Source organism: Monodon monoceros, unplaced genomic scaffold (assembly GCF_005190385.1).
Source record: "Monodon monoceros isolate NGI ecotype Baffin Bay Population unplaced genomic scaffold, NGI_Narwhal_1 Super_Scaffold_20, whole genome shotgun sequence".
NCBI classification, from domain to species: Eukaryota; Metazoa; Chordata; class Mammalia; order Artiodactyla; family Monodontidae; genus Monodon; species Monodon monoceros.
In genome coordinates this window covers 136317929-136345607 of record NW_021703777.1, presented here as the reverse complement: position 1 = coordinate 136345607, position 27679 = coordinate 136317929, and the positions used below count along the sequence as shown (strand labels likewise).

General features: G+C 61.0%; 1 protein-coding gene across 4 annotated transcripts; it reads right to left on the bottom strand.

Annotated features, from left to right (window-relative positions):
- Positions 1–1882: 1882 nt before the first annotated feature.
- Positions 1883–25400, bottom strand: FAM53A (family with sequence similarity 53 member A). Of its 4 annotated transcripts, XM_029236017.1 has the most exons (5): positions 24839–25400; positions 15190–15437; positions 12244–12298; positions 10276–10985; positions 1883–2589 (listed from the first exon to the last, which is right to left on the bottom strand). In XM_029236017.1, exons 2-5 carry the CDS (start codon positions 15265–15267, stop codon positions 2296–2298), a joined length of 1137 nt encoding a protein of 378 aa, XP_029091850.1. In that variant the 5' UTR covers positions 15268–15437; positions 24839–25400; the 3' UTR covers positions 1883–2295. The 4 variants fall into 4 exon arrangements, with proteins under 4 accessions (XP_029091850.1, XP_029091848.1, XP_029091847.1 ...); XM_029236015.1 differs by lacking the exon at positions 1883–2589 and having other exon boundaries at positions 6577–10985; positions 24830–25400; XM_029236014.1 differs by lacking the exon at positions 1883–2589 and having other exon boundaries at positions 6577–10985.
- Between the last annotated feature and the right edge of the window lie 2279 nt (positions 25401–27679).

Sequence of the window (27679 nt, the reverse complement as noted above, 5' to 3'; positions counted from 1 at the left end):
CCGCTCGGCCCGTCACCTGAGTTCATCAGAGGCAACACTCCCGTCTCCTCGCTCTGGGTCTGTCTCCTCACTCTGGCTCTGTCCGCTTCCATCGTTTCTGCTCTTACTTTACCATCGATTCCTCCTTCTGTCTTTGACTTTATCCTTTAATTCCCCGAATTCAGGCACCAGCAAGCGACCCCTGAACGGTGACTGCCCGAGAGAGCTCAGATGGATTTTCCACTTCTGCGGGGAGAAGACTGTACGTGACCCTCCAAATCCAAGGTATTTACTATCTGGGGGCAACCAGCATGGGGGTCACAAGGCACTCACCTGGAAGAGGTCAGGAGGCTGGGAGCTGCAGAGCAGCGGTGCTCACCTGGGCTCCTAAGACGCCCCTCCGCGGCCGCCCAGACCTGCAGGCTGACCCCGAGCAGCTTGGAGTGACACAGATGTGCTCGGCCTGGAGATCCACAGCTGGCCCAGCTGGACAGGGTTGTGGGGAGCTCTCCCCTGCCCGCCCGCCACCTGCCCAGGGCCCCCCGGGGCTGGGCCCGGCTGGGCTCACTCCTGCACACAGCACTGCCCCTGCCGTCGCCGACTCTCTCCCGCGCTTCCCCGCCTGGGCCCTACAGTAGCCTTTGCCAGGCCAGGGTCCCCTCCTCCAGCCCCTGCTGAAGAGCCATCCTGGGGGCTCTCCAGCCGTCCCAACACCACCAGCACCACGTCCCCTGCAGCCACCTTCCCGTCTCGCCCCCACCCCGGCCCCCTCGGCAACTTATTTTTGTTCTTTTCTCTTTCAGCTAAACCTGGGCAGCTTCCAGGGCTTCCCTGGAGGTCCAATGGTTAAGACTCCACGCTTCCACTGCATGGGACAAGGGTTCAATCCCTGTCAAGGAACTAAGATATCACATGCTGCGCGGCGTCGCCAAAAAAAGCCCAAAAAAGGGCTTCCCTGGTGGTGCAGTGGTTGAGAGTCCGCCTGCCGATGCAGGGGACACGGGTTCGTGCCCCGGTCCGGGAAGATCCCACATGCCGCGGAGCGGCTGGGCCCGTGAGCCATGGCCGCTGAGCCTGCGCGTCCGGAGCCCGTGCTCCGCAACGGGAGAGGCCACAACAGTGAGACGCCCGCGTACCGCAAAAAAAAAAACAAAAAAAACCCAAAAAAACCCAGGCAGCTTCCAAATCCCCGCTGCCCAGGTGACACCCCAGACGGGCCCAGCCAGTGGCAAGGGCCTCTGACTGGACATGTGGGCTGTTCAGAAAAGGCAGGAGGCCCCTCTGCATCTGTCTGCGGCACAGACATCCACCCCCCCCCCCCACTTCCCAGGAGAGCAACCAGGAGCCCAACTGTGCCTCTGAGGACAGCGGGGCCCTCAGGCTGCCGCCGAGGTTTTAAGAGAAGAAAGACCTCTTCGACACTGATGGGAAAAGAAGCCTTTACCGCCACTTCAGTTCTGCAAGTAACTGTGTCAGAACAGGTGCTGCTGAGTTTCCCGAGAGGCAAGAGGAGGGTGGGTGCCCGGCAGGCGGCCGCGCAGCACTCAAAGACCCTGCCCCCCACCTCGCAGGGTAGGGCCAATGGGGGGCCCATGGGGAAGAGCACGCTTCCCAGCCTTGCCCGGCCCCCAGCTAAGCCCAAACCAGTTCAGAAGGCGCTTCCAGTTAACAACAGGGCCCCACGACCATTTTCTCAGGAAAGAAAAGCAAGAATATTTCTCCAAAGATTATAAACATCTCCTTTCGCTATCGCAAATCCTTCCTCTTACCCAAAGTTCCTTAGATCAACGTGTTTGGTAGAAAGCCTATGATTTTATTGTTAGAATGAACAAAAAGAGACGCGAGGCCAACCAGGCCTACGTGACCTGGGGAGAAAAGCGAGCGGCAGAAGCCACGCCGCAAAGCAAATGAATGCCTTTTATTGAAGTGACAGAGCAGGGCTGCCAGGACCACGTCCTCACGGCCCGTCCCAAGTCCTCAGCGACGCGGCCCTGCTCCAAACAGCCCGGCACACAACGACCGCGTCCACAGAGGGGCCGGCCACGCGCCCAGTGTTTCCGAGCAGCTGAACCACGCGCAGTGCCCTTCACAGCAGGCGTTTCACCAAAGGAACGCAAACCCACCCCAGGGTCTGTGCACAGACCCTGTTAACAGAATGCCCTCACAAAAATTCACTTCAAAACAGAGACGCTTTCTCGGAACCGTAAACGCAGTAAAAACGCAGAACACTTCTTTAGGAAAGACTGGATCAAAGCGACACCTCGAGTTCAAAACAGCGCATTCGCGGGGAAGAGCCGGGGCTCCCCCGCCTGCCGGTCAGTTGTTCTCGATCTGCTCCAGGTCCAGCTCGCCGCGGCCCAGGGGGAAGATGCCCTCCTCCCCAGCGCTGTCCCAGTCACTCGGGTCCCCGCCACTCCCGCCCTCGCCCTCACCGGCCACCCACCCCCGCCAGACCCCCGGGCTGGGGCCAGCGTCGCCGGGGCTGGGCGCAGCGGTGCTCATGGGGCCGTGCGGGTCGCATGGGGAGGACACGGCTGTCTTCACTTGGGCGTCTTCCTCATCCTCGTCTTCATAATCGAGGGAGCAAAGGCTTTTTGAATTTTTTAACGTCTGCAACAGAAAAGACACGGGCTTGAAGCATCTCCAGGAGGCCACAGGGGAGGTGGCATCCCACCAAGAGGGGTCCCCGAGGTCACAGAAGGCGTCCTCGGTCCCCTGGGCCCCGCCACACGCCCTCCCACCCTCGGGGCCACTTTCTCAGAGCCCTGCCTGCCCGCGCCCCTGCCTTGCCCAGGGCCATGGCCCCACTGAGACCCGGCTCATGGGGGACAGGGACCCGGGGACTCGAGGCCGGAGGTGTGTCCACGATCCCATCAAATACCTGCGGAAGGACTGGCCGGAGGTCCGGGGTCCTCGCGCAACAACGGCCCCGCTTGTCAGCCCAGCCGGCGCCTGCCTCCACAGCCTGCCTCAGGGGACCCCCACCAGGGCCCCCAGCTCCTGCCAGGCGAGCCCCACAGCCACCCCCGGTGCCCACCTTCCTCTCCCCTCAGCCCTCCCTCTTCCAATGGTTCCGCTTTCAACACCGACACGCCGTGACTGTCCTCACCTTAGAACACCTGAGACGCACACTCTACACAGGGGGCCTCCCCTGAGCCTCCACCCCCTCCAGCCTGGCGGGCATCTCCCCACCCCGCGCCCCTGAGAGCCGCTCTGCCGATGGTCTGCCGCTGGTCCCTCCCTGAACTCCTGGTCCCGCAGCTTCGTGCAGTGCCACGTGCTGTCCACAGCGTGTCCAGGCGTCACCCCTGGGCTGCCCACCGTGCCCCGCAGACATGTCACCACGTGTTTTTGGGCTTCTCAGGGCATTGGCAGAATCCGACGTGGCGACGTGTGTGTGGGGGTGGCGGCCACGGGGCGAGGGTGTCCCCAGGCCTCCCGCGGTCAGGCTCCTGGACACACGTCTCCCTGGAACAGGCCCCCCAGAACCACACACGCAGCTCCCTCTGGAACCAGTGCTTTCGGGGGTGCCACTCAGCTCCACCAGACCAACGGCCTTATTTCGGCTGTTGTCCTACTGTAAAGAGTGAGCCACCAAGAAGTAACACTGAAGAATCAAGTCCCTGAAGATCTGACAACTGGCCACAAGCCCTGGTCACAAAATGAGGACGCGTGAGATAATTTCTTCTTCATTCAAATCAAGGTGGATGCCACAGTCAAGGTCACTTTCGTACGCAGACCCCACAGCACGGCGGGCCCAGCCCTCCACCCACAGCAGCAGAAGCTGACGTGTCCTTCCTCACATCTCCACCTACAAAATTCTCCTTTTGATTCACAGCACGGAAGTTGAAGCCCTACCCAGACGGTAGTAACCTGACAGCTGGCGGGAGGACCACGGCCCACAGGTCCTCTCGGTGGCCAGGACGGAGGCCCGCCTACGACCACAACTGCGGCTCAAGCGTGAATGCAGCAGCTCTGGACACTCCCGGCTCAGGCCACGCACAGCTCGAAGCCACTGACTCTTCACACTGAAGAGCCCAAAAGGGGCGTCACAAAGCTCCAGAGGGCCGGGCCTGACCTGACACGTGTGACCCTCGCTGCCGGACGGTGCTGCTCTGGTCTGACGGTGACCTGCATCTAAGCAGATGAACAGAAAATATCTTTTCAAAACCAAAGGTCAGGACTTCCCTGGTGGCACAGTGGTTAGGAAACCGCCTGCCAATGCAGAGGACACAGGTTCGATCCCTGGTCCAGGAAGATCCCACAGGCGGTGGGGCAACTAAGCCCGTGCGCCACAACTACTGAGCTCACGTGCTACAACTACTGAAGCCCGCACACCTAGAGCCCATGCTCCGCAACAAGAGAAGCCCCCGCAATGAAAAGCCTGTGCACCGCAACGAAGAGTAGGGTCTGCTCGCCGCAACTAGAGAAAGCCCGCGCGCAGCAACGAAGACCCAACGCAGCTAAACATAAATAAATAAATTTTACAAAAACAATCAAAGGTCAAAACTTTGAGTTCTGAATCAGGGGCCCTCAGTTTTAGAGGGTCTTTCACCTTGTGTGCAAAACAGCCTGGGGGACGCGCCCACCACAGACCACCCAACTGACGCAGGCAAGAGCTCACGCTCAACCCTCCGCGGCTGGAGCGAAGAGGCCCCGTGAGACTGAGCCGCAAGCTTCTGCAAGAACAGACACCATCCTGCCAGCAAACGGCCGGCCCGGCCCAGCCGCAGGCTCGTCAGGTCTCTTCCTGGAAGCACAGCCCAGTGTCCATGCTCGAGACCAGAGCTGGCCCTGCCCACAGGCCACGGCCACAGCCCAGGCGGGAGCCCCCGGCTGCCCGGAGCCCCTGGAGCCCAGCACCCGGGCGCGGGTCCAGCCTGGGCTCCAGCCGAGGAGAGGAACCCGGACATGCACCGCGGCCGACCTGGCCGAGCCAAGGCCCTCCTCACCCGCCACGGGCGGAGGCCGGCCCGGTGGACACCACAGGACTGGGGGGACGGGGGGGTCCACCACGAGCAGGACACATGTGGAAACGGGGGCCACCTGAGGGTCGGCACCCCGTCTGGACTCCCAGCCTCCCCAGGCAGCACTGGAAGAGGCCTCTCTGTGGAACTGGGGGTGAAGACTTGGGGGGTCCCAGCACCCCACAAAAAGCTCACGGCCGAAGGGCCACACCCAGGCACATGGGGCCGCCGATCGGCCTTTGGGTCCCCGTCTTAAACGCAGGCAGGCGTCCCAACGTTACCAAACACCTGGGAACAGCATCTTGTATGTAAGGCAGCAGTGAGGATAACCCAAAAGAGGAAGCAGTTTGGAGGAAACAGGCGCTGCAAGACAAAGAAAACGTCCCCAACACCCAGGGATAAGATCCTCCATCTGCGAACCGACAAAGGGAAAGAGGGGACCAGTCAGGAGGCCCACCCTCTGAGGACGGGGGCCCCAGAAGGCAGACTGAAGAAAATCACGCCCCGAAATCATCTCCCCAGCAATGCGGGAGCCCCCTGGACCCGACTGACCCCCAAGGACCCGGCACAACCGACAAACACAGACACACGAGGTCTGTCCTCACGAAATGCTTGGAGGACAGAGAGGAGATTGGGGAACCAGGACCAGACGGGATGGTGCGGGGCCCGGAAGCTGAGGGCAGCGTCTGGAGTGTGAAGGGGCCGGTCCTGGGCAACGGGAGAGGACGTGCAAGGCCTCTGAATCCATGCCACCCCCCTCCTTCCTCAAGAAGCCGTGCGCTGAAAGAGATGGTGACAAGGAAGGCTGACCCCTGGGTCTCGGGGTTGGCGAGTCCACTCTGCAGTGGACGGCCACCTGTCTCTGGGTCTCTCTGGGGGGGCCGTCACCAGGTCGCACAGCCAGGATGGCACCACTGGGGTGTCTCCTGCTGGGCGGCCTGCAGTGCCCGGGGATCCTCATTTCACCAGAGAGAGCCCGTGGTGACCTCAGCGACAGGGCTACGGGGGCCTTACGAACGCAGCCTCTCTCATGCCTCGTGCCCTGGGCCCTGCGTGTCTGGCACCTCGCCTGACCCCGGCACTGACCTTCTCAGAAGAGGGGAGAGAGCGTGGCCCCGAGGCCACTGGGCACACCTCCACCCACAGTGCCACCCACAGCGGTAACAGTGTCCCCTCCGCAAGAGAGATGGGTGTACCCGCCACGTGCGGTTTTTACACTCATCACCTTCCACGTTCGTCTAAAGCAATACGCTCACGCGACAGTCGATCGGGAGAAGCGAACAGGTTAAAGCAGACTAGACAGAGTACATCTACCATGACATGGTCTGTTTACTCAACTTGGGGGAAACTAAAGCACGAATAAAAAGGACGAAATGAAAGGCAGACACAAGCTGCTCAGAAAACGAACTTGAAACATGTGGACAGGGAACTAGCCTCACAAATACAGAAGCTGCAGGTCAACCACCACCGCCCCGGGTCTTCCCCGCCTCTGCCGGACCCTCCCATGGTGCCCTCCCCCACCCCGGGCTGGTGGACGGACGGCCAGGGCGAGGCCCCCAGCCCCACCTGCTCACCCTCTGCCCCCCTCAGTCCAGGAGGCCGTGAAAAGGCCGCGACTGCCTGACCTCTCGGTGCCGGGCCCCCCGCCCTCTCACCGGCCCAGTGACATCCACACAAGACTTGGGAGTCAGGGTCCGGCCGCCCCTGTGGCCACTGGGGAGGCACATCAGCACCCTGGCCTCGTGGGGGGCCCTCCCCAGGGAAGGCTCACAGCCACATTCCGGCCACAATCTCTAAGGCACTGTGTGCATGACACAAAAATAAGGACAAGAACCAAGAGGCTGCTCCTGTGAGAAAGCAGTGGGAACCCAGCTGACCAACAAGCTTCCAGGCCTGGCAGCTCCGGGCAGCTGCGGGCGGCAGGCCCGGGTGGGAGCCGGCCTCGGACAGCACGGAGCCCCAGCGCTGTGTCCAGGGACCTGTGCACTCTGACCTCTCGGGGCTCCTCCCGCGCCTAGGAAGCCTCGTGGAAGGGAGACGGACTAAGGGACAGGAAACCTGGGGGTCTCCAGGTACAAACGGACAGAATTCGCCAGATGTCCAGGCTGAGCGACGGGCATTTCCCCGAGGCGACGTCCTGCGCGGAGCGGACGCCTGGTGACAGCGGGTCCTCTATGCCCCAGCCGCCCGCAGAGCCCAGTGACCGCCGCGGCCAGCCCAAGGGAGGGACCGGGACCAGGGACTCAAGTCACTCCTGCAGACGGTGCTTGGCCCTCCCGCTTGCAGCCCCGCAGCAAACACCCGCGACACTCTCAGCTCGCTCCTCGCGCGGCGTGCCGAAGCGGGCCTGCCGCCCTACAGGCCCCACACCCCAAACGCACGGAGGCCGAACCTCGCCACTCAGACCCCGTGGCCGCTTGGCCACTGTCACCTCACTCCCCTCACATTTGAAATCATCGTGTCTTCTGGGTACGTTGTAACATCGTGATGGAGTACGGAACATACTTGGTCTTCTTGCAGGTGCCTGGCTCAGAGCTCTCAACTCCTCGGGGTTCCCTGAGTGACAGGGGCGGGGGAGCCCCTTCCAACCCCACCCGAGTTCACGCCAACACGACTCGACCCCGCAGCAGCCTCAGGATGGGGGCTGGTCACCAGCGGAACCAAGCCTGGGATTCCAGGGTCGGACTTTCAGCCCACCCCACCTCCACCTCCAGGGACCCAGTTAATCACCAGTGGCCAATGGCTTAATCAATCACACCGATGCAACGAAACCTCCATAAAATCCCCTCAATGGTGGGGTTCCTAGGTGACCTCGTCAAGGTGCTGGGAGCGTGGTGCACCTGGAGAGGGGCGTGGAGGTTCTGCGCCCTCCCTATGCCTTGCCCTACGCATCCCTTCCATCTGGCGGTTCCTGTGTTGTAGCCTTTAAAATAAACGGGTGTCATAAATAAGGTGCTTTCCCGAGTTCTGTGAGCCATTACAGCAAATGATGGATCCCGAGGAGGGGTCGTGGGAACCCCCTATTTATAGGTACAGGAGGCCCTGGACTTGGGGCTGGTGCCTGAAGTGGGGCCGTCCTGTGGGGCTGAGCGTTGACCTGCAGGGTCTGCACTAACCCCAGGTAGTTCGTGTCAGAAGTGAAGTGAGTTGTTGGACACTCGGCTGGCGTCTGCAGAGAACGGCAGGTGTGTGGTGGGAAAACCCAGGCATTCCGTTTCAGAGGCGGTGTGAGTCCACACAGGTCACAGTCACGTCGCCTGGTGAGGGATGGAGGGGCTGCCGACCGGCCGAGGGGCCCGCTTGGGCACTGACCTCTGCACCCGGCCCGGAACTGACCCCACGCCTCAAAATGGGGATCAGAACTGGCACGGGGGGAAGGTTCTTCACCAGATGCTTTTCAACAGGTGGCCGTTGTGATCTGTTTGCAATGTTCCTAGCCACACACACTTCATCATTCACATTAAAGATAAAAAAGTACAGACTACAAATTTTAAAGGCCTGAGAAATACAATGAGCAACTTTGTACCCAAAACCGAAACCTTAACTGTAACAGACAAGTCCCCAGAAATACTCAAAACAAACTGAAGAAACAGAAAACCCTACTAGATCCTGACTGGAGAAAGTGGGTGCGGGTCTGTTTAAATCCACATCCACCCCAGGCCCAGATGGCTTTCCAGCAATCCCACCAAACCTCCTCCACGTGAGGGAGCTGGGAGGTGGCTCCCCCAGCCCCAGTCCAGCCTTAGGTGCCCACAGCCCTGGCCGACAGCATGGCCGTGACCTCAGGGAGTCCCTGAGCAGAACCGGCCAGCTGAGCCGCTCCTGGGTGCCCAACCCACAAGAACATAGCACAGACGTGTGCTGTTTACGCTGCTAGATGTGGGGTGTTTGTTACGAGGCAACGGATGACTGATACACTATCTTATACTTTCATTTCAGAGATGGCTCTGCTGGGGACATCAGGGTTGAATCAGAGGCAGACACCGATGAGTACGAGAGAGGTTGCCAGGAGCCTGGGGCAGGATGGCTGGAGAAGGAAGGGGACACGGGACGAGACTGCTGGGCCCGGGAATTGCATGGTAGGGGCGCAGGGGAGCTAGCTCTAGGACCACAGCCACGTGCCCGTAACAGGAGGAGCCATCCTAGGAGACAAGCAGCCTCTGCCCTCCCCGGGCTTGTCCCTCTGGGGGGCGGCACCTCAGCCCTGTCCTGCCCACACCCCAGCTCCCGTCTCCTCTCTGCTCCCCCACCAGCCGCCCTGCACGGCAGCCTCTCCATCACAAGGCGATCGTGACCATGCTTGGCCCAGAACTCAGCAACCCGAGAGTTGCCAGGTTGGGTCCACACACATCTGTGGTCAGTGGTCCTGACACCCTCCTCCTCACCCTATCCCTGCCTCCTCCCTGGTCTGAGGGGTTGGCACGCCCACCCAGCAGTGAGGGCTCCCCCTGCTTTGCTCCCCCTGCCTACTATGGAGTCCCTGGTGGGAACGTCCCCACAGTCCTGCCCCCTCGGGGCCCGCAGACGCTGCAGTACTCGGAGCTGGGGGGTGCGTATCGGGCTTACGGCCAGCTTTCCTCCGTGGCACGTGGCAAAGCTCGGAACATCCCCTTCCTAAACCCCAGCTCTCCGCTCAAACTTCACAGCCAGCAAGCGTGGGTTGGGAGCTCCCTCCCCACCACTGGGAAGAAGCTTCCAGAAAACCCACCAGTCAGGAAAGGTAAAGCTGACAGTGAGGTCGAGAGTGGGTATAGATGGCATCATGCAGCCTGGATCCCACCTGGGTTCTGTGGACCACGGAGACCTCAGTCCCACCCTGCGGGCTCCTGCGCCCCCGCCAGGACCCCAGGCACAGCCGCCTCTGTGATGAGGGGGCCTGGCAGGCTGGCCTCTCCCTTTTCTCACACCAGAGCCCCGTCCTTGCTCCTCAGCACCCCCAGAAGGTCCTGCCATCCCCCTGCAAAGATGCACAGGTCAAACCTCTGGAAACCGGCTCTTTCCTTTAACTCTGCTCTGAACTGCCCGCGATCAGAAAACAGCATGGGAGGGGCAGGCGGTGACCCCGGACACCAGAATCTTCAAGCTGGTTCACAACCCAAACTCTGAACAACACCTTCTCCAAAGAGGCATCATTGGTGGCAGGCTCCGCGAAGGACGGCAAGGAAAGGCTTGGTGGCGGACGGCGCCCGCTCAGCCTCGACGCCCTGACCAACGGCTCCTGTCTCCACCCTGCAGAGGGCAGCCCAGGCCCGCGTGGGGGGTGGATCCCCCCATAAGCACCCCGCCCCGTGGAGGGGGTGCCTGCACTGGACGCAAGAGGGAGCCTCACCCGCGTCATTTTCAGGAAGTCCAGGGCCGGGCGCGGCCAGCGGGCATCCTCCTCACGCCTGCGCTTCCGCTGGCCCTTCCCGCCCGCGCGCACACATGGCTGAGAGCGGCAGCGGAGCAGGCCCCGGCGGCGGCCCAGCTCGGGCGTGGACGCGGGCGTGGACGTGGGTGTGGACGCGGGCGTGCTGCCCGCTGAGGGTGGGGCCGCGTCCACTGGCAACAGGTGCTCCTGTGACAGGGACAGGCGGCGGCGCGGCGAGGGCAAGCGAGGTCCAGCGGGTTGCCGAGCCGGGCCCAGGGCCAGGAGGCCGCTGCTGGCCAAAGCCGAGGCCGGCCGGGGCACAGGGGGTGAGGCGGAGCTGGCAGCGGGGAGGGCTCGGCCCGGCGACCAGGCACTCCTGGCCTGCAGCGTGGCGCTCCCGCCACTGTGGCACCGCCTCTTGGAGACAGGAGCCCAGACTCTGGAGCCACCGGGGCGCCACGGGGACCGGCAGCGCGCCAGCTCGTCGGGCTCCGACAGGGAGCGGCAGTGTCGCTTGGTGGGTGGTGCTGAGGGCGGCCCTGCGCCGTCCCTGAGGTCCCTGGCACTGACCGCACCCAGGCTGGCGCTCGGGCCACAGGGGCCAGGAGGGAAGGGGATGGCAGGGCCCGTGGCCCCCTGGCTTCCAACGGGCTGTCCTCCACCGACGACCTTCCAGGAGTGCTTGTCTTCTGGGGAAACACGAAGGAGAGACGGGTGAGGGGCGCGCGCCCCCCGCGCCCTCAGCCCTACCTGGCCTCAGGGTGGGCCCAGCCCTGCTTGTGGGATGCCCCTCCTCCCCGCCCCTGCCCTGCACAGTCACAGCTCACACCACGGTGGGGACGCCTAGGGGCACGGGAAACCTGACACCACAGACCCAGCTTCCTCGTCATCAGACGGGGGCATAAGGGTCACTCGAGAGGCCGAGCGTACAGGGGTCAGCAGCTCGACACAGATGGGCTCACGCAGGCAGCATACCTGGGCAAGGGGGCAGCCAGGGGAGTGGGGCCAGGGCTGGGGGAGCCCAGAGCCCTGATGACCTGGCCCAGGGGCGGCCAGCAGCCCCTCCAGCCCAGCTGCTCTGCGGTCACCCCCAGCTGAGGGGCCTTGGCATGGAGGCCAGGACCCACCGCTGGGAGAGGCACAAGCAAAGGCCCTAGGTGACCCCGGGTCACGAGGATGCACAGTCAGTCAGAAAGGACGGCAGGGCCGGCTCCGTGGCCTACGGGAAGCCCGAGGGGCTCCGAGCCAGGACTGTCCCTGTGTGGGACGGAGACGGTGCCCAGGGCCACGTGCGGGCCCATACTACCCGAGACCTTGGTGACAGCTGCACCTGAGCAGCCTGGAGGGAGCCGAGCACAGCGTCCCCGTGGAGGTGAGCAGGGCCGCAGGGGAAGACCTGGATGCCACTTGGACTGTCCGGCCTGAAGTCGCACCACTAGCACCTCACTACGACCACGGACACCAGCCACGGTTCGTCACAGGGGCCACGGCGCCCACACTCACGCTCACGCAAACAGACTTACGCTCGGGCGGCCAAGCCTCCTAGGTCCATTCAGACCACAGGGTACACGTGGCAGGGGCGTGCAGTGCAGGGAAGGGGTCTGGCAGACCCAGGCCCTCCAGGCACGCACAACCCCGGCTCCCACCACTGGCCGGGTGTGCGCCACACCAGCGCTGTGGAACAGGCCGTGCGTACCGCCGGACCCCCATCCTTTCCCTGGTGGCCATAAGACCCCACCGGGCGGGCCTTTCAGGTCTGCACTGCCAGGCCACTTCCAGAAAGGAAGCTCTCCAACCCGCACCGCTGCCCAGAGGAGGGAGAGGCCAGCAGAGGAGGGGGCGCAGCTGGGGCCTCGCGCTCCGTGTCAGCCTCCCCATCCAGCCCTGCTCACGGGGTCCTGGCCCACAGCAGCCCAGAAAGACCCGCTGGGGCTTTTAAATACTTACCGTCGGTCTCAGAAGGGAACGAGTGGCCACTTGTGTTCAGTTTCTGGGCAGAACACTGAAAGTGAAGAGAAAGAAGTTTCAGTACTGTGGGTTTACACATGCGGATTCAGAAAGAGTGCCAACTCAAGAAACAGGCCTGTGTTTTTATCCCTGCAATAAACTTGTTTGTCCCCAACACTGTCTTTCTTGGTGATTAAAAAGAAAAACATGGGCCCCGGGATACATTTCTTTTCTTAATCAGGAATTTTAAAAGCCTCACAATTACTCAGTTGAGTAAAGGACATAGAGAGCCACAAGCGGACTTCCCTGGTGGCACAGTGGTTAAGAATCCGCCTGCCAATGCAGGGGACACGGGTTTAATTCCTGGTCCAGAAAGATCCCACATGCCACGCAGCAACTAAGCCTGTGTGCCACAACTACTGAGCCTGCGCTCTAAAGCCCGTGAGCCACAACTACTGAGCCTGCATGCTGCAACTACTGAAGCCTGTGCGCCTAGAGCCTGTGCACCACAACAAGAGAAGCCACCACAATGAGAAGCCCACGCACTACAACGAGGAGCAGCCCCTGCTCGCCGCAACTAGAGAAAGCCCACGTGCAGCAATGAGACCCAACGCAGCCAAAAATAAATAAAAGTTTTTTTTAAAAAAGAAAGAAAGTGACAAGGCAAACCATGGGATAGGAGAAAATATTGGCAAAACACACATCCAAGAAAAGACTTGTATCCAGAATATACAAAGAGTTCCTACAAACCAGTGAGAAAAATGCACACAACCCAAAAGAAAGATGAGCAAAAGGACAGCAAAAAGGACATACAGACACCCAGTAAGTACAGGAAATGGCCCTGATCTCACTGGTCATCAGGGACACGCGGTCAGAGTCGTGAGCAGATGCCACCATTCCCGACCAGGGAGACGGCACGGCTGGGGCGCTGACGGGCCTCTGGGCAGGACTTCGCTTAACACAGTGGGAACAGACTTCCACAAAAGGCCTGCACGCGAACGCAGTCAGCGGTGTCATTCTTAACAGCCAGTCGTGGACACATCCCAAGTGTCTGGCAACAGGAGACGCGGACCATTCAACAGAGTAAAGGAACAGCTCCTGATGTACCGTCCACACAGTGAACCCAGGGGCACTCATTCGCCTTGAGTGGAGAAGCCAGTCTCCAGGAGTACACGCTGCATGTTGGCACTTCTGAGACAGCAAAGCCACGTGGGGCCCCAGGGGACTTCCTGGGGCGACGGAGAGGTTTGCAGTGACGGTGACAAGGTTATCGCGTACACGACTGGAAAACTCACCCAATCCACACCAAACCCCATCTGCGCATTTCACTAGGTGAAACGTACACCTCAATAAAAAAGTATTTTTTAAACTCAAGGCTTTAAAAGCTGAGCTCTCTGCCAACCCAACTATACCTGCACAGCCGGACGTGCTGGAGGACACACACAGCACGCTGAGGCTACGTCCACGGGGGCCAGCACACGCTGACCCTCCCTGACCTTGCACCCCCCCTCACTCCTCCACCTGGCACCCTTCCCAGGCCCCCAGCACAGCCCTGCAGCAGAGGGGGCCTGCTCCCCTGACCCGAGTCATGGCCTCTGCTCCAGCCCTGGCCCTCACTGAGAACGGACGCCAAGCACCTGTCCCCACCAGGCTCGTGTCCCCACCGGCTCCTGTCCCCACAGGGCTTGCGTCCCCACCAAGCTCTGGGGCCTGTGGGCCCTGCTACCCTCTCACTCCCGCGTCCGGCCCAGGCTCCAGCTGGCTCACCGCCCACAGCCTCTGCTCCACCGAATTCCAGCCCTGTGTCAACTCCCAACGCCCCTCCCCACTCTACTTGTCCCCAGCACATCACCTGCTTCGCCTCGACCCCAGCATCGAGAACAGCTGCCCTGCTCTCTGGGGTGCCCCGAGTCCAAAATCAAACAGTGATAGAGATGACCGGGACTTTCTTGCTCAGAAAGATACACTAAATTGTGTCTTTCACTATGTAAATTACACCTCTTATTTTCTTTTTTTTTCTGGCTGCGCAGCTAGCAGGATCTCAGTTCCCTGAACCGAGGCCCTGGGGCAGTCAAAGCGCCCAATTCCAACCACCAGGCCACCAGGGAATTCCCTCCTCTTTTTTCTTTTAAGTGAATGTTAGAGCAGGTGCTCTAAGCACATCTATGCACCCGCAGCACAGGAACCCCACGGACGCATCAGCAAGCCTCGCCAGGAACTCAGTGAAACGCCCACTGGTACAGAAAGGCATTATTTCCCACACACGTGCATCCTGTACGAAGGACGTGTGGGGAAGTCACACAAGGTGAAATGATGTGTCACAACGGGAAGAGTTATAAGTGGGACTTTTCTTGTCATGCTCTCTCTACAGCGAAACCCGCTCGCGTGCCCCCTTCCCTGCAGGACACCACAGGCGACAACAGGCCAAGGGCTGGGTGCGGGCGACACGACAGCGCTGAGCACCCGCCCGGGGAGACGCTCAGGCACAGCCCCCAGCACCAGGCAGGTGCGGATGCTCAGCCGCCTCCCTCTGGACCTCCAGTTTAACCAGGCAGGGTGTGAGCTGAAGGTCATGGCAACACGGCCCTAGAAATCGGCTCCACCTCGGGCAAAGCTAACCCACAGAGACAGAATTCAAGAGGAGCTCTCAGGAGGGGCGGCGCCCGGAGGCACAGGCAGCGTCTGGTGGGCACGGCTGCCGACCAGGGTGGACGTTTGCCCACTCAGCACCCAGGACCATATGCGTTTATGTGTAGCTTAGGCTTTCAAAGTTTGTTTTTAATGATGCTGAGAACCCACCATCACGACGCTGACGGGCTCTGGGGGCTGCGAAGGCGCCGGAGCCTCCCTGGGATACTGCCCCCTCCCTCCTCACCTCCCCTCATCCTCTCCCCCAGCTAGGGCCCAGCCCAGGCAGTGGCCCCTAACATGGGCCGGGCAGCTCACCGGGCCGGCATCGTAGCTCTTGCGGGCAAGGTCATCCAGGCTCTGGTTCTGCAGCTTCTCAGTGATGAGGGTGACCATGGTCTGGGGCCCGTGCCCTCTGTCCGCACCGACAGGCCCTGGGGTTCTGTAACATCAGGCTTCAGGAGGCCCGGGCCGCTGCTGGCTCTGAGCTAACCCTCAAGGGTACGTTTCCATTTTAAAGACGAGCGATCCATTTCCGAGGGTTCTTCAGAGCTTCGTGCCTGTTTCTGGCAAAGAGAAACAAACCATCATAAGGATTACAGGCAAAGCCGTTCAGCTAATGACTCTGTCACCCGCCAGTACTGCGTGTGTGAATATTCTGATCTTGCTGCCTAACAAAGACCCTCCCGCGTGAAAACTACCACAAGAGCTCTCTCCTGGAAAATGTAATAAAAGCAGCGGTCTGGGTGAAGGATGGCAGGTGGACACGCGTGAGAGCCAGCGAGGGAGGCCGCCCCACCCCTGCTCCAAACACAGGCGCCAGACGGGAGGAGGCGCGACCGCCACGCTTCGGACTCGAGAAGCTGCTGGAAACCTAGTCCTCAGCCAGCGGCAGCGAGACCCCGGAAACGAGCTGGCCATGAACGGCTGGACCCACCTGGCCGCTGACCAGTCACCGCTGACCACTGACCGCAACAGTTAGACACCCCTCCGCTCCACCTGGCCAGTGAGAGCCCCGCCCCCAACTGAAGCTGGGGTTCCCTCCTGGGAGGGGGGCGGGGGTGCAGAGTTGGCAGCAGACCCACCTGGCGGCGGCCCGGGGAGGACACTCGGAGGACCCGGCTCCCCGCAGACGCCGACGGGAGAGGGCCGGCCACCCGCCCACCATGCAGGCACCCCCTTCTCAGTGGCTCGCTGCCGCCCGTGAGCAGCTGCCGAGGGCCCCCAGCCCAGGAAGCCACAGACAGAAGCGGACAGACAGGAAGACCCCAGCAACTGGAGAAAACAGATGACGCCAGAGGACGAGAGCTTCCGAGCGAGAAGGCGCCATACCTACACAGTAAGATCGCTAAAAGGGAACATTTAGAGAAAACTAAAAGAGCTGCTGGAAATTAAACACGACAGCAGTGATGGAACCTCCATAATCTTCAGAGCCCGGTTCCTAACTGCCTCCCAGAGGCCGTGAGCTCGCCCCGACCAGAGGCACCATCCACACCCAGGATTGGTTCTAGGCCAGGAGAGCTGCTCTCCATCCACAGCGCCCACGTCTGCGCCCCTCAGCCTGAAGCCCGTCCACGGGGTCTTCAGCACCCAGCATGCTTGGTGCTGACAGCACCCCTGGGCTCCCCCTGTCCTAAGTAGAGATGGCCATCTCTTCCAGCACAGCCAGGGACCCCAAGGCCCAGACAGGAGGGTCAGGGCCAGCAGTTCCCCAGGGGGCAGCTCTGCACCGGCAGTGGTTCTGCTTCAATGCGTTGCGAACCCGGGAACCAGATCAGAGCTGGCCACACCACACGCCCACCGCCAGCCCCCAGTCCCTGGGCAGGACCAGCCAAGCCACAGAACAACTCTCCCTGCCACTCCCCACAAAGCCACCTGGGCCCCACTCAGAAATCCCTCATGAGAGGGGCTTTACGAGGGCCCCTTCATCCCAACACGTGACAGATCAGCCTCCCTTGCTGCAAGCCCCCGACGCCCACGGCACTGCCCTCTGACAGACGGCAAGGGGGCAGCGTCCTCCTCTGCCCTCTGCCCCGAGCCGACCGCTCGGGGGTCTCTCAGACCCTCCTGTCAAACCCTCTTGGTGGCACACAGCACACAAAACCCTAGAAAGGTAACAGCAGCCACGGCAAAATTTGAAAAAAATAATAAAACAACTAGTACTTTAAAAACAGGCCCCACGGTCCTTGGAGAGATGGCTGATGTCCAGGGCTGGGGCAGGGAAACGACCAGAGGAGGCTGGGGCATCTCCAGGTGCCAGAGCATCAGGACAGGAGCAGAGAGTGGTGACAGGTCCCCCAGGGCAGCTGCGAAGCGAACGAGGCAAGTGGACTATACTCCACAGAAAAAATAAGATGCACGAATCCACACTGAAGTAAATAATTGAAAAGGTGGGCTTCCCTGGTGGCGCAGTGGTGGAGAGTCCGCCTGCCGATGCAGGGGACGCGGGTTCGTGCCCCGGTCCGGGAAGATCCCACGTGCCGCAGAGCGGCTGGTTCCTTGAGCCATGGCCGCTGAGCCTGCGCGTCCGGAGCCTGTGCTCCACAGCAGCCACAACAGTGAGAGGCCCGCGTACCGCAAAAAAAAATAATAATAATAATTGAAAAGGTAAGGAAATTGGGGAGGGGGAAGCTCTTCCTTTTGGTAGAATGCCAACTAAGACACGTAGAAGGAAGGACGGAATGTCTTTTAAATCACCACCTGAAAAGCACCGCATAAAGTTCCAGGCAAGAATCATCGCTGAAGCTAAAGCCAGTGGGTGGAAGCACGAGGAGAGGCAGGGTATCACGGGGCCCCAAGGGTCTCCCTGCAAGGCGCTCCATCGTGGACCGCAGAGCACAGGAGCCTGGAGGCCTCACAGGGCCCCAAAGGGTCTCCCTGAAAGGGTCTCTGTCATGAATCTCACAGCACAGAAGCCTGGAGGCCTCACAGGGCCCCAAAGGGTCTCCCTGCAAGGCTCTCCGTCGTGGACCGCACAGCACAGGAGCCTGGAGGCCACCGTGAAAGCCAGAGGCCAAGGTGAGCACAGCCTGTTCCAGGGCACAGTGACAGCATGGGACACGGGATTCCTGTCAGAAACACAGAAGCTGAATTTAGCTGTGAGGAAAAGTCAGACAAACCCAAATGAGGTGAACTGTGCAAAGTGACGGGCAGCAATCAGCAGTGTCAGGGCCGGGAAAGATGCGCACAAGGGGGTCCTGCCCTGCTGATGACCCTGGGAGGACACGAGGTCCTGGGTCAGAAAAAGGGCTCCAGGGGACAACGCCCGACATCTGCATCGGCACGGCGGTGAGAGCCAGCACCTCGGGTCCCGATGCGACCCTCGCGCTGCGCCACATCCGACACGGACGCCAGGAGCCACGCGGCCCCCAGGGGGCACGGCCAGCTTCCACGTGGAATGGTCCTCCGCCACCACTGCAGATGTGCAAGAAAGGCAACAAAACAGCGTCAGGGCAAACACGGCTCCCGGCTGCTGCGGGCCGGTGTGCGCAGGGCGCAGCAGCTGCGGACAAAGTAAGAGACGCCCAGTGGGGACGCCCAGCTGCCCACCCGGGGCTGGGGGTGGGGGCTGAGCACCGGGCAGAGGAGAACGACCATCCTGGGTAACGTTTTCATTTTCGTCTTGGGGAAGGAACGCGTGCCACTCACAGTTGCTAATATGCAGATTCAAATCCCAGCTCCCCGGAGCTGCCCCCACGAAGAACCGAAAATGGGGGGCTTAGGACAGCAGAAACCTACTTCCTCCGGGCTCTGAGACCCAAAGCCAGAAGTCGAGGTGTCGGCAGGGTTGGCTCCTCCTGGGGCCTCCAAGGGGGGATCCGCTCCCTGTCTCCCTCCCAGCCTCTGGTGGCGGCCAGCGGTCCTTGGCATCCTTGGTTGTGTCGGCATCACACCCACCTCCGCCTCCATCCTCAGGCAGCCTCTCCTGTGCGTCCTGTATCTCTGTATCTCTTCTTATCAGGACACCAGTGATTGGGTTGAGGTCCACCCTAATCCAGTATGACTACATCTTTTTTTTTTCTTTTTTAAAAATATTTATTTATTTTTGGCCGTGTCGGGTCTTCTTTGCTGCACTCAGGGTTTCTCTAGCTGTGGTGAGCGGGGGCTACTCTCCGTTGTGGTGCGCGGGCTCTAGGTGCCCGGGCTTCAGTAGTTGTGGCTCACGGCCTCCAGAGTGCAGGCTCAGTAGTTGAGGCACATGGGCTTAGTGGCTCCGCGGCATGTGGGATCCTCCTGGACCAGGGCTCGAGCCTGGGTCCCCTGCATTGGCAGGCGGATTCTTAACCACTGCGCCACCAGGGAAGTCCCCAGTATGACTACATCTTAATTTACATCTTAATGTAAAGGTCCTGGGGTCAGGACTTGAGCAGACCTTTTGGAAGGACACACTGTGTCAACCCTCAAGGTCAAGCCAGTTCCCCTTATAAGAAATCAAACGATCAGGATGGAACCTCACAGGCACAATGCATAATGCCCTGCAGGTCCCTGCTCAACGGTTAGCATGACGAGCCGGGGCTGGAGCAGCTCAGGACAGCGTCCTGGCCCTGAGGGAGGCAAGCTCTCCTTGGGAACAATGCCAGCTGGTGGCAGGTGCTAGAAGGAAGCGAGCAGGACCCCATCCACGGCAGGGCGGCCTGTTGGGAGGACGATGGAGCCAACACTGAAATCTGAGCAGGAGGTGCCAGGACAGAGGGACAAACCCAGGACCCTGGGGGCCCAGGTGGACGCAGACGCCAGACGTGAGAGGACTAACTGGCCCTGCCGGCCGGGCGCTGAGGGCCGGGGAACAGAGGATCCGTCCCACAAGCCCCAGGACGACTGAGGCAGACGTGTGGCCAGGGCTCCTCGGCACCCCTGGAAGCACAGGTGACCTTTGACTCCACCCACAGCCCCAGTTCAGAAGCTCCAAGACCCCACGCACACACACTGGAGCATCCCCTGACCAGGGGACAGTCTCCTCCCGTGTCAGGCGGACCCGCCGCAGAGGAGGCCCGACTGTGGACGCCTCGCCACTTTTCCTACCGTGAGAAATTCAAAGCCGCTGTCCTTCCTCCAAAGGCGCTGGTCCTTCCTCACAAGCAAACCAGTGACCCGGCTGCCCACCTCCCGGGGCTCCTCTCCCTGCCCACCCCTGTGAGCCTGGGCGGCCGCAGCAGCAAAGCTGTCCCTTCCCGTCCACTCAGCAGCCCTCAGCTGGCCCCAACAAGAAGTAGCCACAGGGCTCCAACCACCAGAAACACCCTGCGTGGCTGCAGGACAGAGGCCAAAATCCTCACTCGGGGCCTCCTGGCCCCTCACATCCCCACAAAGGCACCCTCCAGGCCCAGGGGTGTCACGCACACAGTAACTGCTCAACGGGCAGCCCCGCGCGTGGCCCGACCCAGACTCTGAGGGCCTCTTGGCCGGCCGCTCTGGCCCATCTCATCCTCTGGACCCCACCCTCCACAAGGGCGCCAAAGTGGCTCTGCTTTTCTGTTCTTTTCATTTCAGTTTATTGACATAGAGTCAGACAGCATTTGTAAAGCCATACGTGAGTGTCTGAGGGCGGCCACACGCTGGGGGCTTAAGCAACAGACACTTACTGTCTCCCGACTCTGGAGGCTGTGCTCCCCCTGAAGGTACCGGGGAAGAGTCTGTTCCGGGCTCTGCCCCGGCTCCTGGTAGCTCCTTGGCCTGTGGCAGCCTCACTCTCACTGTGTCTGTGTCCAAAACCCCCCTTACTATAAGGACACCAATCGTCTTGGATTAGGGGCCACCCTCCTCCAGCATGAGTTCACCTTAACTAATTACATGTGCAACAGCCCTATTTCCAAGGCACTGGGGTTTAGGATTTCAACGCAATTCAGCCTACAACAAGCCACGTCTATCGTATCACGGCAACGCATAGGTTTAAAAGCCAACACTGCTGCGTTTCTGTAACGCAGAGGACGGGCGCCAGCGGCGCCTCTGCCAGGGCACTTCCCCGCAGCTCTGCACTCGTACCCCGAGTCCATGCTGGACGGTGCATGCGCACAGCTGTCCTTGGTTGTCTCTGACTTGGGGAGCATCAGGGCTGAGGTCTTGCCAGCACGTCCCCACACCAACTCCCTGCCTCCCCCGCCTCCCAGCCTCCCAGTGCGGCCCACCAACACTTCCGTAAGTCATCGCCGACATCACTCTGTCATTGTAAACAGCATCCCCAGCCGAGCCACACAGGGAGCCCGTTTCCTCAGGTTAATACTTGTCTCCTTTTTCTCCTACGCAAAGTTTCTGCCCGATACAAACTCTTCCCTCAAACTCCCCCAAAGAATTATCAACTCGGCAAGCAAGCTTCATTTGGTCAAAGACGTCAGGACGGCCGTTAGCCCGTGCACTCCTGGACCCCCGGCCTCTGCTCAGGCCGGAGTGGCGCTGGCCAGCTGGGCCCTGGGCCTCACCCTCACCTTGTGGCTTCCTGAGCAGGGTGCCTGGCGGGCGTGTGATGCCCGCGCCCCTTCTCTCCTCCCTGGATGCCTGCCGGACTTTCTGACTCTTCTGTCTCCCAAGGCTGGGAAACATACACAGGGCCTTGAGCAGGGTCTTCTTAACCAGGAACCCGAGCCACTGGGGCCTCGGAGGTTCGACAGCGTCACTGCCGAGCCCCTCCCGTCCCCCCTTGCCCTGGTCTGTTTCAGGGACAGCCGGTGCTCTGCGTTGCGCTCCTGGGCTGGCCCTCCCTGATCGTCCGTCTCTGTCTCGTTTTTGTTGCTGTCGATCTGTTTCCACAATGGCCAACACCTCATCTTCCACGCCTTCCAGTGACATGTTTATTTCTGCTCCCCTGTTTAACCCGAGGGCCCCGGCACGCCTCTGAGCGCCGTGAGCCTCCGTGTGTGCTCATCTATGAGGCTCTGACCCAGCACAGGGCTCTCCTCCTAACAGTTTCTTCGTCCTGTCCCTGCTATAGTGTCTCGGTTCCCTCAGCCAACTCTGCTCAGCTGGACTCAGCTTCAGGCCGGAGGTGTCCCCTGCGCCCATCACCCTGCTCCCCTTTCACGCTGGGAGGGGCCTGCACGGCGTCTCCATCGAGGGCCACCCGGCACTCGGGGAGGTCAGTGAGGACACGCCGAACAGGTGGATCCGCGTGGACAGCAGGCTGCAGACGGCAGCAGCCCGGGCTGGGGGCGGGGGGACAGGGCCACTGGAAATGCAGCCTCCCTCCAGCCCTCAAGCCGGACCCAGCCCTGGCTGCAAACCAGACCCCGGGCCCGAGCCTGGGCTCTGGACAGGCTGCTCCAGCTCCCCCGCCAGCTCCTGAAGCGCGAAACGGGGAGAAAAGTTTCCAGGACCTGCTCAGTCAGTGGTGCCAGAGCGCGGGGAGGCCAGAGCCAGGCCACTTTAGACCCAAAAGCATCGGTTCTGGGGTTTTCACAGAAAAGACAGCACGGAGCCCCTGGCGCCGCAGACCCAGCAGCGTGTCCCCAGTTCCAGGCGCGTCATGCAGTCACAAGCTCGAGGCCGGCACAGCGGCACCACCTCCAGCTTCTCAGAGATTTTCTTTCATTTCCTCACCAAGAACACTCGAACAAAACTTGGAACCTGACTGGACATGAGTTATTAACTAGCACCGTTTGTGTGCTGGTCTCAGCGGCCCCCAGGAGAAGGTGGAGCTGAGGTGCCCCTCGACCGGACAGAGGCGAGGTGACCTCCGGGCGCTGCAGAGGCCTGGTGCCTTTAGAGACACACCCTGGAGGCACCACGCACGGGGCGATCACAGTGACGGAGAGGCCAGCCACCCCGATCCCCACATCTTCCCAGCCCCGGAGCCAGAATGTCCCCCGAAGGGACGCTCAGCCCCAGCCCCTGGCCAGTCAAGCTCCTCCAAATTCCGGGCCCTGAGACCCTGAGCAGTAATAAATGAGCGTTGCTGTTTGAAGCCACCAGTTTTGGAGTGAATTTGTTGTGCTGTCATAGTAACCAAAGCAGTGACACTTAGCAAAGCGAAGGGAGCCAAGCGTCCCCCTCGAGCTGCTGGAGCCAGTCACGGTCCCGACTCCTGCATCACATGGAGGCGGGGAAGGAAAGGGGAGTGGCCATGTCCCCACGCTGCATACAGGCCACAAGGGAAAAGTTACTGCAGCCGCCGCAAACGCCCGATGATTTTCAGTTGGCGGGGTCTGGGGTACGACTCCACGTCAGGGGTTCGGTGCCTTCCCTAACAGGGCACATTCGGTGCCACACTCATGACCCCTGGGAAAGTCTGAGGCAAAGACAGCCCTGTGTCAGTGCCACCGAAAAACTGTGCGCAAGGCCACCGAAGTCTTTTCGAAAAGACTTCAAAACAAAACGAGAAAAGAAGACAGAAATCACCTGTCCTAACTAACCAACATCTTGCTAATATTAAAATACACAACTGGAGGGTTTAGACAACAGGAGTTTTAGTTTAAAGTTGCCCGGAAACCATGTTTGAACTGTGACCTTTGCAAGGCAACAAGGAGAAGAAACTTACATGATATCAATAAAAAGGAGACTATGCCCGTTACCTCCCTGCTAGTGCGTGCAGAGTGCACCGCGCTGCAGAAGAGACACCACACCCAGAAAGATCGTTCTGAGAAAGGATGTAGGGTGGGCTCTGATCAGCTGGACAGAAGGCCCAGGGTCAGACCCCGGCTGGCCTGCTTCGAGCTGGGCTCTCCCAGGTCCGTGACGTCACGTCTCTGGGAAAGAACCAGCCACATCATGAGGCTGCAAGGAATCAAATTAAGAAACACGCGTGAAAGTGCTGGGTCCCCGGCACACGTGTTAAATTACGACCACTTATAACAAATGCTTAAAAGACTGTGAAAGTCCACTTTCCTTTCAAAAATATTACAGCAGAAAAAGCCAAAAGGGTTTATATAAAAATTTTAATTTGCTTTAAAAAAAAAAAAAAGTCGTTTTTGAATGTCTGCAATGCACCTGTAAAAAACACCAGACTGGGGCTTCCCTGGTGGCGCAGTGGTTGAGAGTCCGCCTGCCGATGCAGGGGACGCGGGTTCGTGCCCCGGTCCGGGAAGATCCCACATGCCGCAGAGCGGCTGGGCCCGTGAGCCATGGCCGCTGAGCCTGCGCGTCCGGAGCCTGTGCTCCGCAACGGGAGAGGCCACAACAGTGAGAGGCCCGCATAACGCAAAAATAAACAAAAAACACCGGACTGTTGCCCTGGTTCTTTTATCTACCAGCAAACAAACAGGCCTCCTATGTGCCTGCTCCCTGTGCACCCAGGTGCGCATGAGCAAATGTCTCCATAACCAGGAAAGGTCCTGATGCACCCACTTAAAAAGGAAAAAAAAGACAATAACGTTGGCAGCCTCTCCATTACACATTCCCAGCAGCTACAAGAACGCCTCTCCTCTCCCCAAATCCAAAGTAAGTCAAAAAAATGTAGGGATCCACCCAAAGAGCAAACCCTTTACACCACACGTGCCACCCACCCGTGATCCTTAACCAAGGTCTAATGGTTCTCTGGACAGTGAACCATGGAAGGAGACCAGTTTAAAGAAAAGCCACTGTTCCTAACCAACTGCTATCTCAATTTCAACTGGGGGGTAATATTCCAGAACTTCAAAATCAAACTGTTTCCCGGCCTTCTACCATCCGACTGCTAAGGCTGCGCTTCCCTGTCCGGACCTGCTTTGATAAGACAGTGAGATGAAGAAGCAGAACCTATAAGCTCAAGTTAAATTTCTTAAACATTGTGAAACTGAAGCCATTCTTGAAGTCAAACAAACCTATCTAGAAAAGCTCTCAATACAAAGAGGTCATCATAAACTCAACTAAGTAGTGAGTGACTGAGTTAAAAACAAAAGTAAAGTTGTGGAAGCTTAGAGTCAAGTACAGGTAGCCCATGACCAAATGCAAACAACTGGAGTCAATTTAACACAGACATAACACTTCAGATCTGCGACTGTACTTGGAGTAAAGGGAAAATAAAGTAGAAATAAAGAAAAACACACTCTACCTAACGCACCTCTCTCCACTCCCAGGAAAAGTCTGAGAGACTCAACCCTCGTCTATGCAGAGAAAGCAGCTTCGGAATCCACTTCCAATCACCTTCCACAGTTCGCCGGGGAGGCTCTGGTCTCCCCCGTCGTGCGGGTCCACCTTTGGGCTCCCTTGACGCACAGTTTATCACGTCCAACTTCCTGCTTCTCTCTCGCTGCAAGATGACAGGCACATGAGTCCCGGGAACCGCTCAGGCCGCGCGTCTCGGCACCGGAACGACGACAGCTCGCAAAGGCGACACCCAAAGTCGGTTCAGCAAGTGGCAGCGCGCCCCAGGCAGGGCCCCTTACAGCCAAAGGGCGCGTAGAGTGTACGGGGCCCCGGGTGCGCAGGCTCTCGGGGCGCGCGGGGGTCCCGGGGCGCGGGGCTCTTGGGGAGCAGGGATTCCGGGGCGCAGGAGTTCCAAGGCCAGGGATTCTCGGGGCGCGCGGGGGTCCCGGGGTGCGCGGAGCTCTCGGGGCGCAGGGGGCCCGGGGCCCGGGGCTCTTGGGGCGCGCAGGGGGCCCCGAAGTGGGCAGGGTCTTGGGGTGCAGGGGGACCGGGGAGTGGGGGGCCCGGGGCCCGGGCCGGTCCGGGGGTGGTGCGCGCGGCAGGAGTCCCAACCCCAGGTCGCAAGCCCCCGGGTCCCCGCGCCCTCAGCGACCCGCCCGCCGCGCTCTCCGTGTGCAGCGGCGAAAACGCTCGGCACCGACGCGAGTGGAAAAGCATCGGGCCGCGCGGGCCGGGCTGAGCGCGCTGACAGGAGCGGGCACCCTCTGGCCCAAGTTCACGCGCGGCCCCGCGCGGGCGGGCGCACGCACGGCCCCGGGTGCGCGCACGCACGCCCCGGGTTCTCGCGGGCCACGCCGGGCTCCGCACCTGAGCTCGGCCGGGCGGGCCGAACGAGGGAGGTGCCGGCCCTCAGGCCGCGCTCCTCCCTCAAAGGACGTCGCGCCTCAGAGGCAACAGGACCGCGGCCGGCGCCCCGCCCCCACGACACAGGCCCCGCCCCGCGCCACCGCCCCGCCCATCAGCTGGCCGGCACTCGCCTTCCCACAGCCGCGCCGCTCCGAGCGCATGAGAGGCGGGGCCTATGTCGTGGGGGCGGTATCTCGGTCGGCGAGTGGGCGGGGACTTACGGCGGAAGGGGCGTGCCTTGTGGGGCGGGGTTTCAGCCAAGGGGGCAGGGCCTGCGCATGCCGGAGCTTGTTTCCGCGGCGGGCGGGCGAACGGCGCGTGCGCCGTGCTGGCCCCGGCCCCGGGTTCGGGGCTACACCCACCCACCTACCTGCCCGCCTGCGGGCGGTGGGCGTGAGCCAGTGTCCAGGAAGGCGAAGGCGGGCGGCGACGGCGACCTGAGGCAGCGGGAAGGCACGCTCGGCGCAGGGGCGAGTGGCCTCCCCGGCGCGAAGGGCTCGGCCCCGCCGGCGGCCAGGCCGTTCGGGGTCCCCACTCCCCACACCGTACGGCTCGGAGCCCTGGTTCGGCCTCGCCGCCCACCGCGCCCTGCCTGTGACCTGCTGTGTGACCTCGAGCAAGTCTCTTGCCTTCTCCGGTCTCCCGGCGACTCCGCCCTGTGCGACCGGCAGGGCGGCAGGGGCTCAGAGGCCGTGGTTAGCGCTCCTGGCAGGAGAGAAGTGTGGGCCTTCGTCCGAGCACAGTGACGGCTGAGACCGGACCTCTGGGAGGTGAGGCTGGCGGTCAGGGGACTGGCCCTTGGAAGGGGCCCTGCCTCGCCCTCCAGCCTTCCATCCTGGGTGCCGGTTGGGTCCTGACCCAGGCCCACAGGCCCACTGGCCCACTGGCCCCCGCATCAGACCCGCCCTGCCGGCCCAGCTCAGGGGGCAGCTCTGAGGCCGGGCGTCTGCGTGGGCTTGTTTCAGACGAGATGGTTCATTAAACGGGTAAGGGCAGGCAAACGCTCCTCACTCGTGGGAGGGGGTCACTGGGGCTGGGAGAAACGTTAGGGACCCTGTGGTCCACAGTTCCCCCACTTGAGTCTCCAGGCCCTGAGCTTTGTGCAGGTAGTAAGAAGGGGTTCAGATGGGAAAGAGCCACCTGCCACTCTTGGCCTGGGGGCAGGGGCATTGACGAGGGGGCTCCACGCTGACCAGGCCCTGCAGTGGGCCCTGAGGCCAGACAAATGCATGACAGGGATGGGGTGGTGGCTCTTTTAGGTGGAAAAGGGAGTGGCATTGGGAAGAAACCCGAAGGAGGTGAGAATGTAAGCCTCCTGGGCATTCCTGGGGTTGGGTGTTGGGGGAGACATCAGGGGTGTGGCCCCTGAGCGCCAGGCCAGGGCCTCCATGCAGTTTCTGGGCCTGGTGAGGCCTGTCCTATACAGGTTTTAGAGCCGAGCCAAGCCACCTGTCACCAGGACTGGCGGGGAAGAGTCCCCCTGCAGGCACCTGGAAGAACTGGAGTCCCGGCATAGCTGGTGCAGGGAGCAGGGCCAGCGATAGATGGAGGCGGGGGGCACGGCGATGTGGGCGCCCAGGCCGCTTCCACGGGCATCCACACCGCCATCCTTTAATCCCCTCCAAGAGTCAAGCGGTGCTGGTCAGGTTCCCCGAGGACAAGTGGCTCTGTGATCCAGGACGGAGCAGGACACAGACACCTGGGGGCACCTGTGTGGGGGAGGGGAGCTGGGTCTTCTGCTGTAGCCCATCTGGACCCGTGATGACCACCTCAAGTCACCAAGGTCACCTTTGTGTTTGTCAGAAGCCTCCGGACTGATTAAGTTGTATCCCCCTGCCGCTCAGCCCTTATTTGCATATTTACTGAAGGTTTCCAGTGGATCAAGAGAGGTAGTCTGTGCCCCATTAAT